General features: G+C 35.4%; 1 protein-coding gene across 13 annotated transcripts in view; it reads right to left on the bottom strand.

The window, feature by feature from the left end:
* Positions 1-14,821, bottom strand: part of MARCHF1 (membrane associated ring-CH-type finger 1) — a 233,147-nt gene that overhangs the window by 86,880 nt on the left and 131,446 nt on the right. For 7 of the 13 annotated variants that reach the window (XM_035325489.1, XM_035325488.1, XM_035325490.1 and 4 more), the window contains 2 exons: positions 10,982-11,049; positions 8,338-8,481 (listed from right to left, as the gene is read on the bottom strand). The exons of 4 other annotated variants lie outside the window; for them this stretch is intronic. In XM_035325489.1, the coding sequence (XP_035181380.1) occupies positions 8,338-8,481; positions 10,982-11,049 (212 nt within the window). Of the gene's footprint in view, positions 1-8,337; positions 8,482-10,981; positions 11,050-14,821 lie in introns of those variants that run through there. 2 more of the 13 variants (XM_035325494.1, XM_035325495.1) reach the window with 1 other exon arrangement.

The raw sequence follows: 14,821 nt of genomic DNA on the forward strand, positions 1-14,821 counted from the left end.
AATCTGTTTATAAAGGTTAACTTCAGTTTGAAGATCCAATTTCTTTCCCAGACCACATCCTAGCTCAGGGCTCTATCGAAATCTTATAAAAAGAGAAACACAAACATGAGTCAGATTTCAAGAGTCTCTACTTAAGCTTCTGTGCTACAGCATGTCTTTGTTAGATAGAAGGAAGAACCACAGAGAACTGCAATGAATACTCAAACTGTCAATATATAAGCTGTGCCACTAAGCATTTACGACAGCCCTGTTATTTCCAGATTCATCATGCTGCAGGAAAACCCACCAACAGGTTGCGTGGACTGTGAGATTTTAGAAGATAAAGCTGAGGAATCACCTCCACTACTTTTTTGGAACACAAGTACAATTCATAGCTTTCCTTGCTTATAGTACTCTGGCAATAAACAAATAAGCAGAGACACTTATTTGATGCTTCCTGTCATCTTGGCTTCCCCATTACAATGAAGGTGCTCAATTAAGGATGGGACTGAAGGCTTCACAGAGCTAAAACCATTTCACCTTAACAAAGCTTAGGTTAATTACTTGGCCCTGTCTAATTTTCTCATTTTCTAGAACTCATTTTCCAGATAGAAACTGTAATTCCCTCTTTGTTTCAGTATCTATAACCCTACATCACATAAACTGGAGCTTTTTGCACTTCCAACTAAATCTAAGATTTTTAGGGACATATTAAAAACCACTAGAAAAAAAAAAAAAACATTTTTGAGCTTTCATCCAAAAGTTATGTGAACAAGTCTAGTTTACTAAGAAACAAATCTTCCATCCAAAACTACAAAAAGCTAATGCTCTTAAAAAGATGGCTTTTTTTTCCAAAGTGAAACAGACTAAACGGACACTTCCAACTACATATATATATAAAGAAATTATGAATAATTGATAAGACAGATATTTAAACCAACCTTGTGAGCACAAGTTGCTACGAGAAACAAAGTGCATTAAATATTGTGGGCAATCTGTAAAGGGACTGAATGTAATCTGTTCAAACAGCTACACAAATATTTAACAAGTATCCATTGTGTATGTCATCTTCCAGCAATTTGATCTACTGAAAATAATTTCTTGCAAATTCCACCAACAGAAGTATTTGTAAAAGTGAATACTTAATGCATAGAAAACATAAATGTTTAGATATAAAACTAAATAACACCTGACTTTTTAAAACTTGAATAATAGTCATGATATTGAAGCCAGCATTTGGGAAAGCTTTCCTTGTTAATCCAGTATTTAAGGTGTTTTCACTTCTATAAATACAAAGTAATAGTATTCTTCTGCCTAGTCACCATTTTTGGTGGGCAAGTATGTCGTCTTTCTCACAAGTGAAATAAACATTTCAGAAGTAAAAACTGTCATTTTAAACCTGCTACAGAAGAAGTCTAACTGAAATCACTAGTCAGAAAAGTAAAAACTTGATTACTTACTTCTTCCCTGCTACGAAACTATTAAACAACTCTGGTGTGTACTGAGGAAGAAACCAAGCATGGAACTGTTATGGGGAAGACTTACCCAGAAGATCTGGTCTACATCTGCCCTGCTGTACTGGTGTACATATGCACTGAAAAGGACAAATGAATGCTTAGCTTTACACCCTCATAACACATTTGTCGCGAAGGCCAGAAAGTTGTGGTAACCCCACTGGCTTTATATACAACAAAAATCTAAGAGATTGGCCCGGGGTGGCACGACTCCTGAGGCCACTTACAGTTTATAGCACCCATCTAAATAAGAAAGCAATAAATAATTAACACAACACCCTCACAGGGGAGCACACAGCATTGTGCAGAAAGATGGTGCAGAGCCAAGCAAGGAACATCTAGCTGTAAAAGCCCGGCAGCAACACAGGACTTGGACACGGTGACCAGCCAGAGCAACGCCTCGCTCCTGCAAGCCGATGGCACCAATCCCAGCAGGACCGAAGGCCTTCATCGGTGTCTGTTCTGCACAGACCATGTGTGTGTTAGAAAGGAACCTCAGAGTAGAAATTGCTATCTGCTTTACACAGCCCAGTTAGTGAAAAACGTAGATTTTATGTCATTGAGCCATATGGTTCTGCTCCTATGGTTCACTTGCCCTAAATTTCCCCATCAGAAGGGCCACACACTTTCTAGGCAGTTAGGCCCAAAAGTTGCAGAGGTAACTTTTCTCATTTCTTTTCTAAAAAGAAGTTAAAATTCTTTTTAAAAGGCATTAGACTATATGAAAAAAAAAAAAAAAAAAAAGTGGGGTGAATCAAAAAGTACAAAAAAATGGCAATATGAATTTTAGCCTAAGAACACCAGAGCAAACGCTGACTTGAACTGCAAAGCTGCGTAAGTTTAATAATGCCTCTGAGAAGTAAACCAAACCCAGACAGTCACTTAACATATAGCTTCTCAGCACCAGAAGAATAGAAGGCATAAGCCCAGCTGAGATACAGATCTATAGCACCAGATAACAGGAGGTATTTAGGATTCTCCACATCACCAAATAATTTATTCAGACCTCGTAGCTGGTTCCATGAGCTTACCTAATACAGAAGCCAGCAGCTGTACATCTGAACCACAAAAAGTTGCATTTTTAACAGCTCCTTTTTTTTTTTCAATGTGTAATTAAATTTGCTATGTACTGCATCCAGCAGTGTTTTTGTTTTTTCTGGAAGCTTAAGTGAAGGTTTAAACAGCATGTAATTTATTATACTGAACAAATAATTCTGCCTCTTTTGAAATCACATTTCTCTGCAAAGTTTATTTCCTTCATAGTTTGATGTGCATATGCACACAGTTTGGCTACTATATAAAAGGTAATAGTAGATTTCAAAAAGCAGTGTCTATAAAGAACAGGTATAGTATTTGTGCAATTCAGCAATTGTAGCAATTGCTGTAGCAATTCAGTACTGGATGGTACTGAATAAAGTAATAATAAAGTAGGTATAGTATTTGTGGAATTACATGTCAGCTATTCAGCCTTATTAACACAAGTGTACTTAATAGTTATGCAAATAAGAAAGTAATTCAAATGAAACCAACCCCATCTCCTTAGGTAATTATTTTCATCACTTACATCTAGTTTTAGGGTATTAAACTACACATTTTTCTAATAATAAATTTAAATGCTGATCTTAAACATCCTCTCAACCCATCAGATGAAAAGTAACAGGCTTGCACTGTTAAGAGAAACTAAGGGATCCTATTTGACAGGATTTTCAGCAAGGAATTACACTACCATCATGAAATCAGGCAGTCAGACAGTTCAAGCTCAGATCAAGAGACCTTTACTGTTCTGAAATTAAATAGATAAACTATTATTACTGTTACTCAGAACTTACAGATAGTATCAGCATCCCTGTTTATCATTACTGGATGAAAACCATATTCCATTCTTTCTTTCTTTGTTTTTTAGAATGATCACTAACTTTACATGAACCTTGCTCAATCAACATCAGTAGACCAAATTTGGCAACTTGGGACCTGTGTGCCTATTTCAAACCGATAATTCAAAGGCATATTTTACTTTCTCTTGGAGAAGTAGATGGTAGCATCTGATCGCATATTAAAAAAATCCTTAAATTAGATTCTTGATCATTTGTCCTGAGTTCCTAATATTATTTGCATATAATACCATAAATTACATACTTATGCAACTATCCATCCACATATATTCACCCATAATTCTAGCAGGGAATACAGTAGAGAAAAGTAGCATGTATTAATGACTGCAGTTCAGCATTAGGTATGTGTCCATGTCCCATTAGCCTCATGCGTTTAGCAATGAACTGAATTAAGGACCAGTACACACCTAATGCAGAACAGGTTGTACATAACTATTAAGAACATACACTGTGGTAATGCCCAAGTTCTGAATTAGGACCCCAAGACACACTAGGTATTGGGCAAAGATATGTAAAGACCCAGGACTGCTTCTCATCAAAGCGCTTAATCAATGTTAATAAATATGTCTAAATATTTATCCATCACCATAAAAATCATCTGAACTAACCATACATACATATGCTTACAGAATCACAGTATAAATAGATACTGTCATCATGGAGACAAGTGACTCATGAAGAAAGAATTTAAAATTGTATGTTTTCAATTATATCTACTGCACTTTCAGAAGACAAAAAGCTGCAAATACTATTGCACAGAATTATGAGCTTTGAAGATCTGGATTATTTTCAATTAAGGATGAAAACATTATTAGTCTTTTCTCAACTCTAGCAGAAGTCAAAGAGAAAGATGAAAAATATATGAATTTGCATTTAGGAAAAGGAAAAAACTGCAGGGAATAATCTGAAAAACTAGATTTTTCTGAATGAACATGTATTTCAGAAGAGATAAATATAGTACATGAAATACATGATTCAAGCAATTCAGTACTGGATGGTACTGAATAAAGTAATAATTACCAGGGGAAGAAAAAAAAAAAAAAACAACAACTAAACAAAAGAAAAAAAAATAAACTTCTAAAACAAAGTAACAAAGTCAAATAGGAAAAGTTCTTTTTGCTAAATAAATATAAAAACTAGTGAATGGAAAAGAATAGAGGGACAATAATAGTTTAAATTGATATAGTCTTAAGACTAAGATCAAGACCATATAGTATAAGTTTTGTCTCAAAACTAAATTAATATTTAGATACATAAATTGATAAAGTGATTCTTAACCTACATGGTATGACAGGTATGTTACTCGATAGGGAACAATTGGTATCACAATGGTTAGGAATGGAAAACTTTATTCAGAATAATGTGTACAACCAGCCACTCATGTTCAAACTGATGCAAGAAGACACAAGACTTTTTAAGATACCCACGGGAACATGGAAACTATTAATAATCAAAACAGAAAGTAAAGCTGAAAAGCTGCATTACAGCTCTATAATAGTAAATATTATGATGAGCATAAGGAAGGATGAACCTTTAAGATTTAGAAACGACACGAAGACAAACAAGCCGAAACTAGTAGTAAACTTAGTTTGAAAAACACTGATTTCTATTCTATTAGAGAAGCAAAGTTTTGGACCAATTTTTAAGTAGTTTGCGGACAATATTATGCTTAGGTGGCAAATAATAATGGAAAAGTGTTTCCAATAATATTTGAGTTTTGCTGAAATACTTCAGAATTTATTTAATTTGAATGAAGCTAGAACATTTTACTATCAGATAAAATGACATGGTATAGCTGATTTTATTAAACTATTTAGTTCAATGATTTAATGGATTTTTTTTCCCCCTTCTGCACTGCCTTTCAGCAATCCAGTTACTTGCTTAATGAAAAAAAATAGCCATTTTTAGTGAGCAATCTGTCAGTGATCATAATTTGCTTCCTACTCCATAAGGCTCCTTTCTTGCACTATGGGAGAAAATATTTCTTTTCATAAACAGTAATATAACACATTTTCAATTTTCAGATCATTCCCCTTTGGGACAGTGGCCTTGTGAAATGACTGCTTGGAGCTGTATTTTTAAAGGGAAATAAAAGTTTCTTTTGAAAAGCCTTAGCTGAAGTTCTGAAAAGGGGTGTTAAAGACAACTTCTATATTTCAAATGCAACATGCAATTTTTTTTTTTTTTCCCAAACAATGAATGTATTAACTAGCTGGAAAGTTATATCCAATTTTACTACAAAATAGCTACTAAAACTCATACTTCAGAATCATGCTTTCAGAGCCATGCACACATGGGTACATCTCTGTTTAACTTGGCGAGTAGTTACTATCGCTATCAACAATTTACACTACATGCAATCTCTAGCACTTTCACAGTATGTGAAACTACATACAGTCTCCGCAGGATTCAAGAAAGTAAACAATTCTTAGAGCAGTAGGACAGCAGAGAGATTAACACATTACAGGATTTGATAAACTGCATGAAAATGCAAGAATCACAATGGTTCCATTCCCAATAAAACATTTAGCCAAGTAACAATGGAAATGAGGTTATAGGAATGCATTTTGGCAAAGATGCAACAGCCTTAAACGAGGTCTTCCTACTCCATAGTGATTCCCTGAAAAAGGTGCTGAGCTGAAAAAGTTAGACCAGAAGCCTTTTATTGTGCTTTCAAAACAGCTGCTGTGAAATACACATTTTTATATGTGCCATAAAGAAGACATTCTCATTAATCAGAAAACAGCAGAAGTGAAAGAAAAAAAAAAAAAAAAAAAAAAAAAAAAAAGGTGATGTATATCCCAGTTTGCTTCCCAGCAAAAGCGGACTTGGCACCTACAGTCCAAGGAAGCAAGGGGCTGTTTCTTCCTACCATAAATGCGCTCTTGACAGACCAAATAACTCTCCCCTTTACAGGAAGCAAGTTCACAGAGGAGCTGCAGTGCACTGAAAAGTGAATATTAACTCAGAAAGAAGGGGCTAGAATAGGACAGATTAAGTTACAAGTAATTTCTTACGTTTTCTGGCTTTTCACTACATTTGCTTTTCCAGCACTAAGTTAAGCAAAATACTTCAGACTTAAAAGCTAAGCTAAGACTAAGCAAAACCGAAACTGATTTGAAACAAGATTTTAGTTTTAAAATGTTCGTAATGAAAACAGATTTTCAGTCTACAGTCCACAAGTGGGAAAGACACTGCCAGCAAGAGCTAATGCTGGAAGTCACTTATTTCACAAAGTGTTGTACAAAAAGAATAATGGTTGAGAGAGCAGGAAGTGAAGAACATGAAGAGGAAAGCTTGACACGCCTCAAGAGATATTACTGCTTTACTTTCTGTTGTGACGATTATCATGCAGTCAGGACATTATAGGACACATAGTATCTTCCCCTGTTGTTTATATCCCTGGCTTTCTTAGGCACTTCATGAACTAAGCAGCAACCTAGAGTTTCAACAAGCTTAGTTTTGAATTTTAATGTTAATAAGGTTAAAACATGCTAACTCTACCGGTTCAGCTGTTATGAACTGCATTCCCAGTTCATCATTTCTAAATCCCACCTGAATGGTTTGAATGCTTACCTCTGAAATCTCAAGCTGAATTAAACGACTAGCAGTCAAGCAGAAATCAAAATATGCAAATTTTCATGTATTTAATCTCCTTGATAGCTGTCTCCTATTACTAGTACTATGTAAACATTAATAGTAATTAAAGTTTAGGGAAAAAAAGTTAAAAAAAAAAAAAAAGTGGAATAATAAACTTGAAATTTCTTGTTTCCTGACTCACTGGTTTTTAATTCATTTTTATTTTTCTCAAAGTAAATAACTCCAGACAAAAATGAGCTGTAATAATAATCCAGGTTCTTAACTGAACTCTACAATTTGCAAGTTTTAGTGCTGGGTTTTTTTCTTTTCCTTAGCAGAAACTTCCATTCTGGATAATCCACCGTTGAACTAGAAAATTTTGTACGGTCTTTTTTTAATGAGATTGTCAACAAATTTCAAACAGACCAATGCCTCCTCATTTACAGCTCTCTTCAGAATACCACATTCATCAGCAGTTATAAATAATCATTCACATTTCCATTTAGATGTCATCTTGTCCATGTTTCAGCAACTGGAGGGCAGGACCTCCTGATACCTGTGCTTCTTAGGACAGAAAAATGTTTTTCCTATTTTAAAATTAAATTGGATGAGGCATATTTAACTAAATATGTTTCAAATAATCAATTCTGGTAGAGACTGAACATTTCAATACAGTTGGAGAAAAACAAATATGTATGCAATTTTTGCTCCTACATAGGGGTCACTCTGCTGCCTTTACAAAATAATATCTATTCTTACTCACCTAGGAAGGTCTATTGATGTAAATGGATTTATATGAGAGAGTAAAAACTGCAGGATTTAAATTATTGTCAATGGGTCACTTTATTCAACTTGGTACAATTAATGACAACTCCAACGTGTAATTTGTCAAAGTTATATGGTCAGAACATCCTCTATCAATAGATTTGCATGCAGAAACTCAACCATCTATTTCAGGATCACATGGAACATATAAAGGTCAATTACAAATTTCTCTCTCTAACACAAGTGCAGATGTATTATACCTTGTTCCTGTAACAGGCAAAGCAAAGAGCAAGCAAGGTACCTGTAGATAATGTCGATTAAGATCACAAAGAATGTAAGTAATCCAAATCAGGACATTTCCTACTTAAAGACTACCATTCACAAAATATCAATACTGATTTATTGACAGAGCATGCAAGTTGGAATGGACCATGCATAACAGAAAATATGAAAAAATAGCAAATGGAGAGAGTAAATAGCTATGTCAAAAGGTTTCACACACTGAGACAATGCAATAAAATGAAAACATTACATTTTTAAAAAGTAATTTAACATCTCTGAAGTTCATCTGTGCATGCCACCATCATAAAATGCAACTTTTCACTCACCAAAGTTGAGTTATGTGAAGCATCACCTGAGACCTCGGGTGTTCTTGTGCTGTTTGGAAGTCTGTGAGGGTTACGAGCTATCGCTTGGCACCAGCCCAACATTTTCTCCTTCCACTTATCCCTTCTCAATTTCTGAAATTCTGAAAATAATTTAGAGTCCCTGAAACATTGACGCTTTGAATTTATTGCTTGCATGTCTCTGGATGCATGCCTTTAAAAACAGCTTTTTAAGTTGTATCCAAACAAGCTTATAAACATATTTTTATTACATGTTTATTTAAAGTACTCTGATGGGTTATGCCATGCAGGTTAGAAGAGAGGTACGCGCTTTCATCATGTTACATGCATTAATACTATTTTAGGGTCAGAAAATTCAGTGCCTTCTCCCTTTAAATCTTTCTTAAGTTGACAGTTTTCTATTAAAGTATTATTTTAAAGGAATTCTATTACAAAATAACTGAGACTAGCATCTCTCCTAAAACCATACAACATTTGGATACAATACCCCACATTCTCAGAAACCACTCGGAAACAACAATAAAGTAGTGGAAGGTATTAAAAAACTAATAGTGGGAAAACACATACAGGTACATACTCATGCCTGCACCCACCAGAATACTTGTGTTGCAACTAAATAAAATGGATGTACTGAAAATAGCAAAAAGTAATACACACACATCAGCAATAAATCCTACATGCCAACTGTAAGTTGCCTGTGAAGTTTTCAGTTTGTGATAGTAACAGAAAATTTATTTTAAGTAACACTAACATTCTGGAAATAGAGGACTAAGTCTGGGGGTTTTGTTTGTTTTTGAAGTGTACAAAATTTTTGTAACTAACAATCTACTTTTCCCAGCTGTAATACATAATGCAGGTCTTCAGTGCCAAACTTTGCTAATTAATTACAAAATGTAACTTGGAGCAATTTATTTTCATCCACAACATCTAAAGCAATTTGTAATCTGGTTGTTTATAGCATTTTGAATTCAAAGTGTGTTTTTTTGTAACATCATGAAATACAGCAAACAAAAAGATGAACCTACCAGGTTGACTGACCACTACTTCAATGCTAGACTGAATAGATCTGGAACATACATAAAATAATGCTATAAAGACCTTACATGGCAAAGTAGCACCTATTTAAAGCGATTAGCATTATGTACTTGCAAAGTTTATTTTTTCCTACAATACTCCATGCGTTACACAAGGACATGCTTCTGTTTACAGCAGGCTTTAATCTTTCCAGGTTATGATTCTGATAAACTATAGCCCCTTCTTGAATAGTTACAGTTCTATTCAATTCACTTCCACACTTACCATTAATATTTAATTTTCAAAGCATTAAATCTCCAAACAACCTCATGCAACTGACAGTAAGGAGCAAGTGGGAACTAGCCTTAGCTTTTACATGCTTGAAATTATTAGATGAGTGACTCTACAAGTGAAATCTTAACAGGAATCATGAAGATATACCTGTAAAATAGTAATTACATGAAGGCTGCCACATAGGCTCTTGACCACCTGTTGAGTCAAATCCACTTTTGTATTATAAAGTATTTCAGTCATAGACTTTCAAGAATTCAGTCCCTTAGGGCGGGAGTACAATCCAGCAAAGGCTTCAGAAGAAGTCTAACTGAAGGGCTGACTAAACTCATTGCCACCAACTTAGCAGCAGTTACCATTTCCACTGAACCTGAGCATCCACTGTCTTGCAAACCCTAAGAGGCTGTTTAATTTCCTTGATTTCATAAAGGCAACCAGCAGAACTTTGCATCCCAAAATGGTTATATACAGATGCAAAAAACAAATCCATGCTTTAAATTACTTTCATTGTATATCCAACATATCATGAAGTACGTAAAAGGAAATCCAGAGAATCAGAACAAGCAACAGAAGAGTAAGCATCTGCACATCCTGCTGTGCAACTTGGAAAAATAGGCAGTAAATATGAGACATCTTTCCCCCCCACTCCCTCCTCCCCCCACCTTCCAGGCCCCAAGCTTCTACTGTGTATCCTAGCTAATTTCTACAACATTTGTGCTGAAATACTATTTACCAGCTAAGCAGGGATGAAATAACAGTGGAATCTGATTTCTGCTTCTGCTGGTCTCTTTATTTGTTTTCCAAACTGGAGCACACAGAGTCTTCTGAGAAAATAAAATGCCTGCAGAAGTATTCAGATATTTCTGGAATTTCCTGGTTTTCATTCAAAATTTCAAGTAGAGAGCATTTCAGTATTATTTAGACTTTTCAAAATGAGACAAACCTTTTGGTTCTGCTGCTCTGGAACCTGTCATGGTGTTTCCTTGCATATTGTCATGTAAGTGGAGTTTACAAGTGGAGGGGGGATTTATAATACTGTATGAGGTATGACACTGGTCAATTCAACCTGGATGAAAAGGGATGAGCTGCTGCTGCTCTGTTGAAGACTGCACTTGAGGCTAGGCAAAGAAGCAGAACTTAATTTACAATTGGCAAGTGAAGTTTGTAGAAGAGGTGTTGAGTCAAACTTCCATGCCACTTGAACCTTCACAGAAAAACAGCTTTGGGGAAGTGGTTCTCCATTTTCATAATAACAATCAGTAACTCCTTAACAGAACTTTTCACTACGCACAAGACTTACAGACAGATTTCATTTATCTTCTTTGTAAAGATTGCTGAACTGCATTCTACCATGACTAGTATCTTTCTTTTTTCTTTTTATGCAGATGCCTGGAAACTAGAGGTTAATTTTGGTTGAAGGAAAAAAAAAAAAAAAAAAAAAAAAAAAAGAAAAGAAAAATGTAAAAATAATTACAAAACACATGTTTGAAATAAATGTACAATTTTTTTCAAGTGTGCTTCAGAATAATACAATATAAAGATTACAGCCTGTAAGAATGTATGTACAACTTTTTTCAGCTTGCTATACCTGAAGAGATATCAAGAAAAGAAACTCCCCTTGTTCTCTAAATGCACACCATGAAGAAGAAGGCTACATGTTCAGCTGGTGCAGCTCACTGCCTGGGAGCCCTTTACTGCTTTGCTTCAACCCCCCAAAAAGAACGTTAAATTGGAAAAAAACAAACAAACAAGCATAACTCTTCAGAAAGTCTTCATCTTTGATTTTAAAAGAATAATATTTCAATCTTTAGTTAAAAGATATTTGTCTCCAGATCACTGTTAAGACAGAAAGCTTCCTGACCATTCTCCCAAAGAAATATTCAGTCTTTAAAAAGTCTCTCTGAAGTCATAAAATCAAAGAATGGTTGGAAGGGACCTTCAAGGTTATCCAGTTCTAACCCCCCTCCTGCCAGAGGCAGAGATGCCACCCACTAAACCAGACTTTCCAGGGCCCCATCCAACCTGGTCTTGAACACCTCCATGGTATCAATCTAGTATATTTAAGTCAACCTAGTATATTTAAAATAAGCAGCTGAAAAGACACCCAAGGAATAAAACATAGTTCCCAAGTTCCTAGAAGCCTAAGGCCGGCTTGAAAATCTGTTGCACTTACTGATGAGCAGCTACTGACACGAATAGTTAGTTGAAGCTTCCTTTGGAACCATCACACTCTCAATCACTTATTAAGAGAGAAAGGTTTGGGTCTTCAGTGAAGAACCTAATATTCCTTTACTACTTACAAATCACCATCTTACTGTTATTTGAGGCTTCTATTTAATAGAGCTTTATGTGTCAGCCTACTTTCTTTGTTTCCAAACCTTATTTGTCTACCAAACTTCAAGCATACTTTTAGCAGAAATGAACCTATAATGCTGCATGTTTCAGTGTACAGTGAATTCTTCCAGAGATGTGTTAGTGTAGAGAATTAGTGCAAAAATCCACTATCTCTAGAGCCATGTGCTCCTCATACTTGGGGTGGATACGAGCAAATTCAACCCGAGAATACAATTCTACACATCACATATAAGCCTGCAGTGTTTTATACTACACAGTTTGGGTTTGATCACAGATGAAGTGAAAAATAACTTAGTCTAGGGAATATTCTACAAAATGACTCTCTGCACAGCTGGATACTCCTGGTACTTAAAACTGACAAAGAAGCATAAACCCTAGGCAACAGCTGTAGTTCAGTATGACAAAGGTAACTACCTGAAGTCATTATGAGTTTCTACACAGTTGAGACAAGTCTCAGCATTTTAACAACTCCTCTCCAATGTCAGCTGGCAAGAAGTCTAGGTTCAAAAAGGTTTATGACCTATTAAGAGCAGATGTTAGTTTAGAGCTCAGCAGTGTCTATGCGAGGCACGGCTCTAGTGAAGAGTGGATGCCTGGCAGCAGTGTGTGCCGTCTACCTGCGGCAACAGCCCTCCAAGGATCTGTAAGCAGACCATTCCCAAGAGCAACACCAACATCAGGCCTCGGTAGGGGAGCATCCAGCCCCTTGCATGCTGCCTGTACTCATGAAGATTGGGAGCCTTCCAGTTATAGGCACAGTCCTATTCTGTTCCTCTGAGGACACAGAACTACTCAGAACAGTTGCAATTCTTTTTTTTTTTTTTTTTTTTGGTCGGGATGAGTCAAAATGATGTCCATGACGACTATACAGATCATATCTGAAAGAAGGACTTGGCATTTGCACATACAACTGAAGGATTACCACCTCAAATAAACTGCTGGGAAAAAATCTTAATTCTGTTCCTATAAATTACTTCACCCGTATTTTTTTTCAGGGAAACAATATTTACCTAGAATTTGGGCAAGCAAAGGGACATAGAAAATTAGAGATTCAAGTTGTTGCACGATGTTAACACCAAATAATAGGGGTTTAGTTAAGGATGATTAGGAAGTAGCCAGTTAGACAAAATAAAAGCATAACATCTCAAAAATAAAAAAGTTCATTAATCTGGCAAGAGAAAAGAATTGGTATAATTAATTCAGGGAAGTAATTAGATTCAGGTAAGAAAGGCCTCAACAAAGGCTGAATTAAAATGACATATTATTAAAGGTTATGCTTTTTGCAGTACTTACCAGGATCTAGTAACTAGCATAAATCAGCAGGAAATTAAACACAGAACATACTGTTCTTTATCTAAGCTAATAGTTTTATTCTCTGTGTTCGAAGACTCCCAAAAGCAATCAAAGTGATGGTATTTGTCCAGCACCTAAACACACTACATGACTTGACAGATCAACAAAATACTCCAGGAGCAGAGCTGCAGGAATATTTAAATGCAAATAGCCTTCAATTGCTGAGCTCTGGTAAGAGAAATATAGTCCCTGTTGTTCTTTGTGTATCTCTTGTTTTAGTCTTATCAAGCTGTGACTTCCAATCAATTATTCCAATTTGAATATAAACATAAATTCATGGGCTGGAAGCACTGAAAAGCTCCAGTAGCTTGTGCTGTTTGTGTGTCGCAAGGGAGCCATAGGCTTTACTTAACTAGCTAGTCAATACTGCTGTGTATTTCAAGAACAATTCCGTGTTACCATGGCATAACAACATAATGACTCCAACTCTGTTTTTGCAAATAAGACGCTCAATCTCAAGTTTGAAAATCACCTCTGTATCTGTAGATATGTGATCATGTTAATGGCTATAGAAGTCCAGTACAATTTAGCCTGGGGAGGAGGGGAAAAGACGAACACAACTGTTTATTTCACAGTAAGTGCTAAGTACCACCTGCCCCTCTAAACTGAACAGTTTTGTAAAAAAAATAAATACATACAAAATTAAATTGAGACCATCATTTTATTTACATAACTTACAATGTTTTAAAGGTTATCAGTAGCCTCAAAGGCCATCAACCTAATAAAAAAAATTATCTTCCTAGCTAACACTTGCTAAAATACCCACCTAACATGGTAGCCACATAAAAAAAAAAAAAAAAAAAAAAAAAAAAAGAGAGAGAGACCAAGAAAAAACAAGCACACATGCCCAGAGCCCAGAAATAACTCATGACACCTAGAATGATGGTACCGATGAAGAATCTACTGTTATTAGTTTTCTTGTATAGTTACTGCATGCACACAATCTAACTCCTCTGCATTAAGTGGACACAAGAATCTGAATTCAAACATGTTCTCACATTTCTTAATGATGGATTCCAGAAGGGCACTACATGAAGAGTACAAACCCAATAACACCCAAGCAAATGCATTTTCCTAGCTATAAAGATAAAACAACGCTGTGGTGTAACTTAGTTATGCTTACAGAATGTGTCACTTCAGCATTTATTTATAAACATAACCACAGTATCAGCACACAGCCTTATAGTACACCCTGTATTCAAAGATTTATTACCAAGTTTTCTAGAACTAACTTAAATTAATTGTTGATTTAAGCCAGCATTCAATGAATCAACTAGCACAGAAGATTCAGTGAATCTTCTCATATTACTAAATGTTACCCAATAAATTTTCAGACTATAAAAGTTAGTATTCTGATTCCTCTGTATCATAATTAACAATATTATTTAAAACTAATAGCAAGCCAATGTTTTATTATTTCTCTTACATAATGCTAAAATATATTTTGTGTTAT

This window comes from Oxyura jamaicensis, chromosome 4, assembly GCF_011077185.1.
Source record: "Oxyura jamaicensis isolate SHBP4307 breed ruddy duck chromosome 4, BPBGC_Ojam_1.0, whole genome shotgun sequence".
In the NCBI taxonomy this organism is placed as follows: Eukaryota; Metazoa; Chordata; class Aves; order Anseriformes; family Anatidae; genus Oxyura; species Oxyura jamaicensis.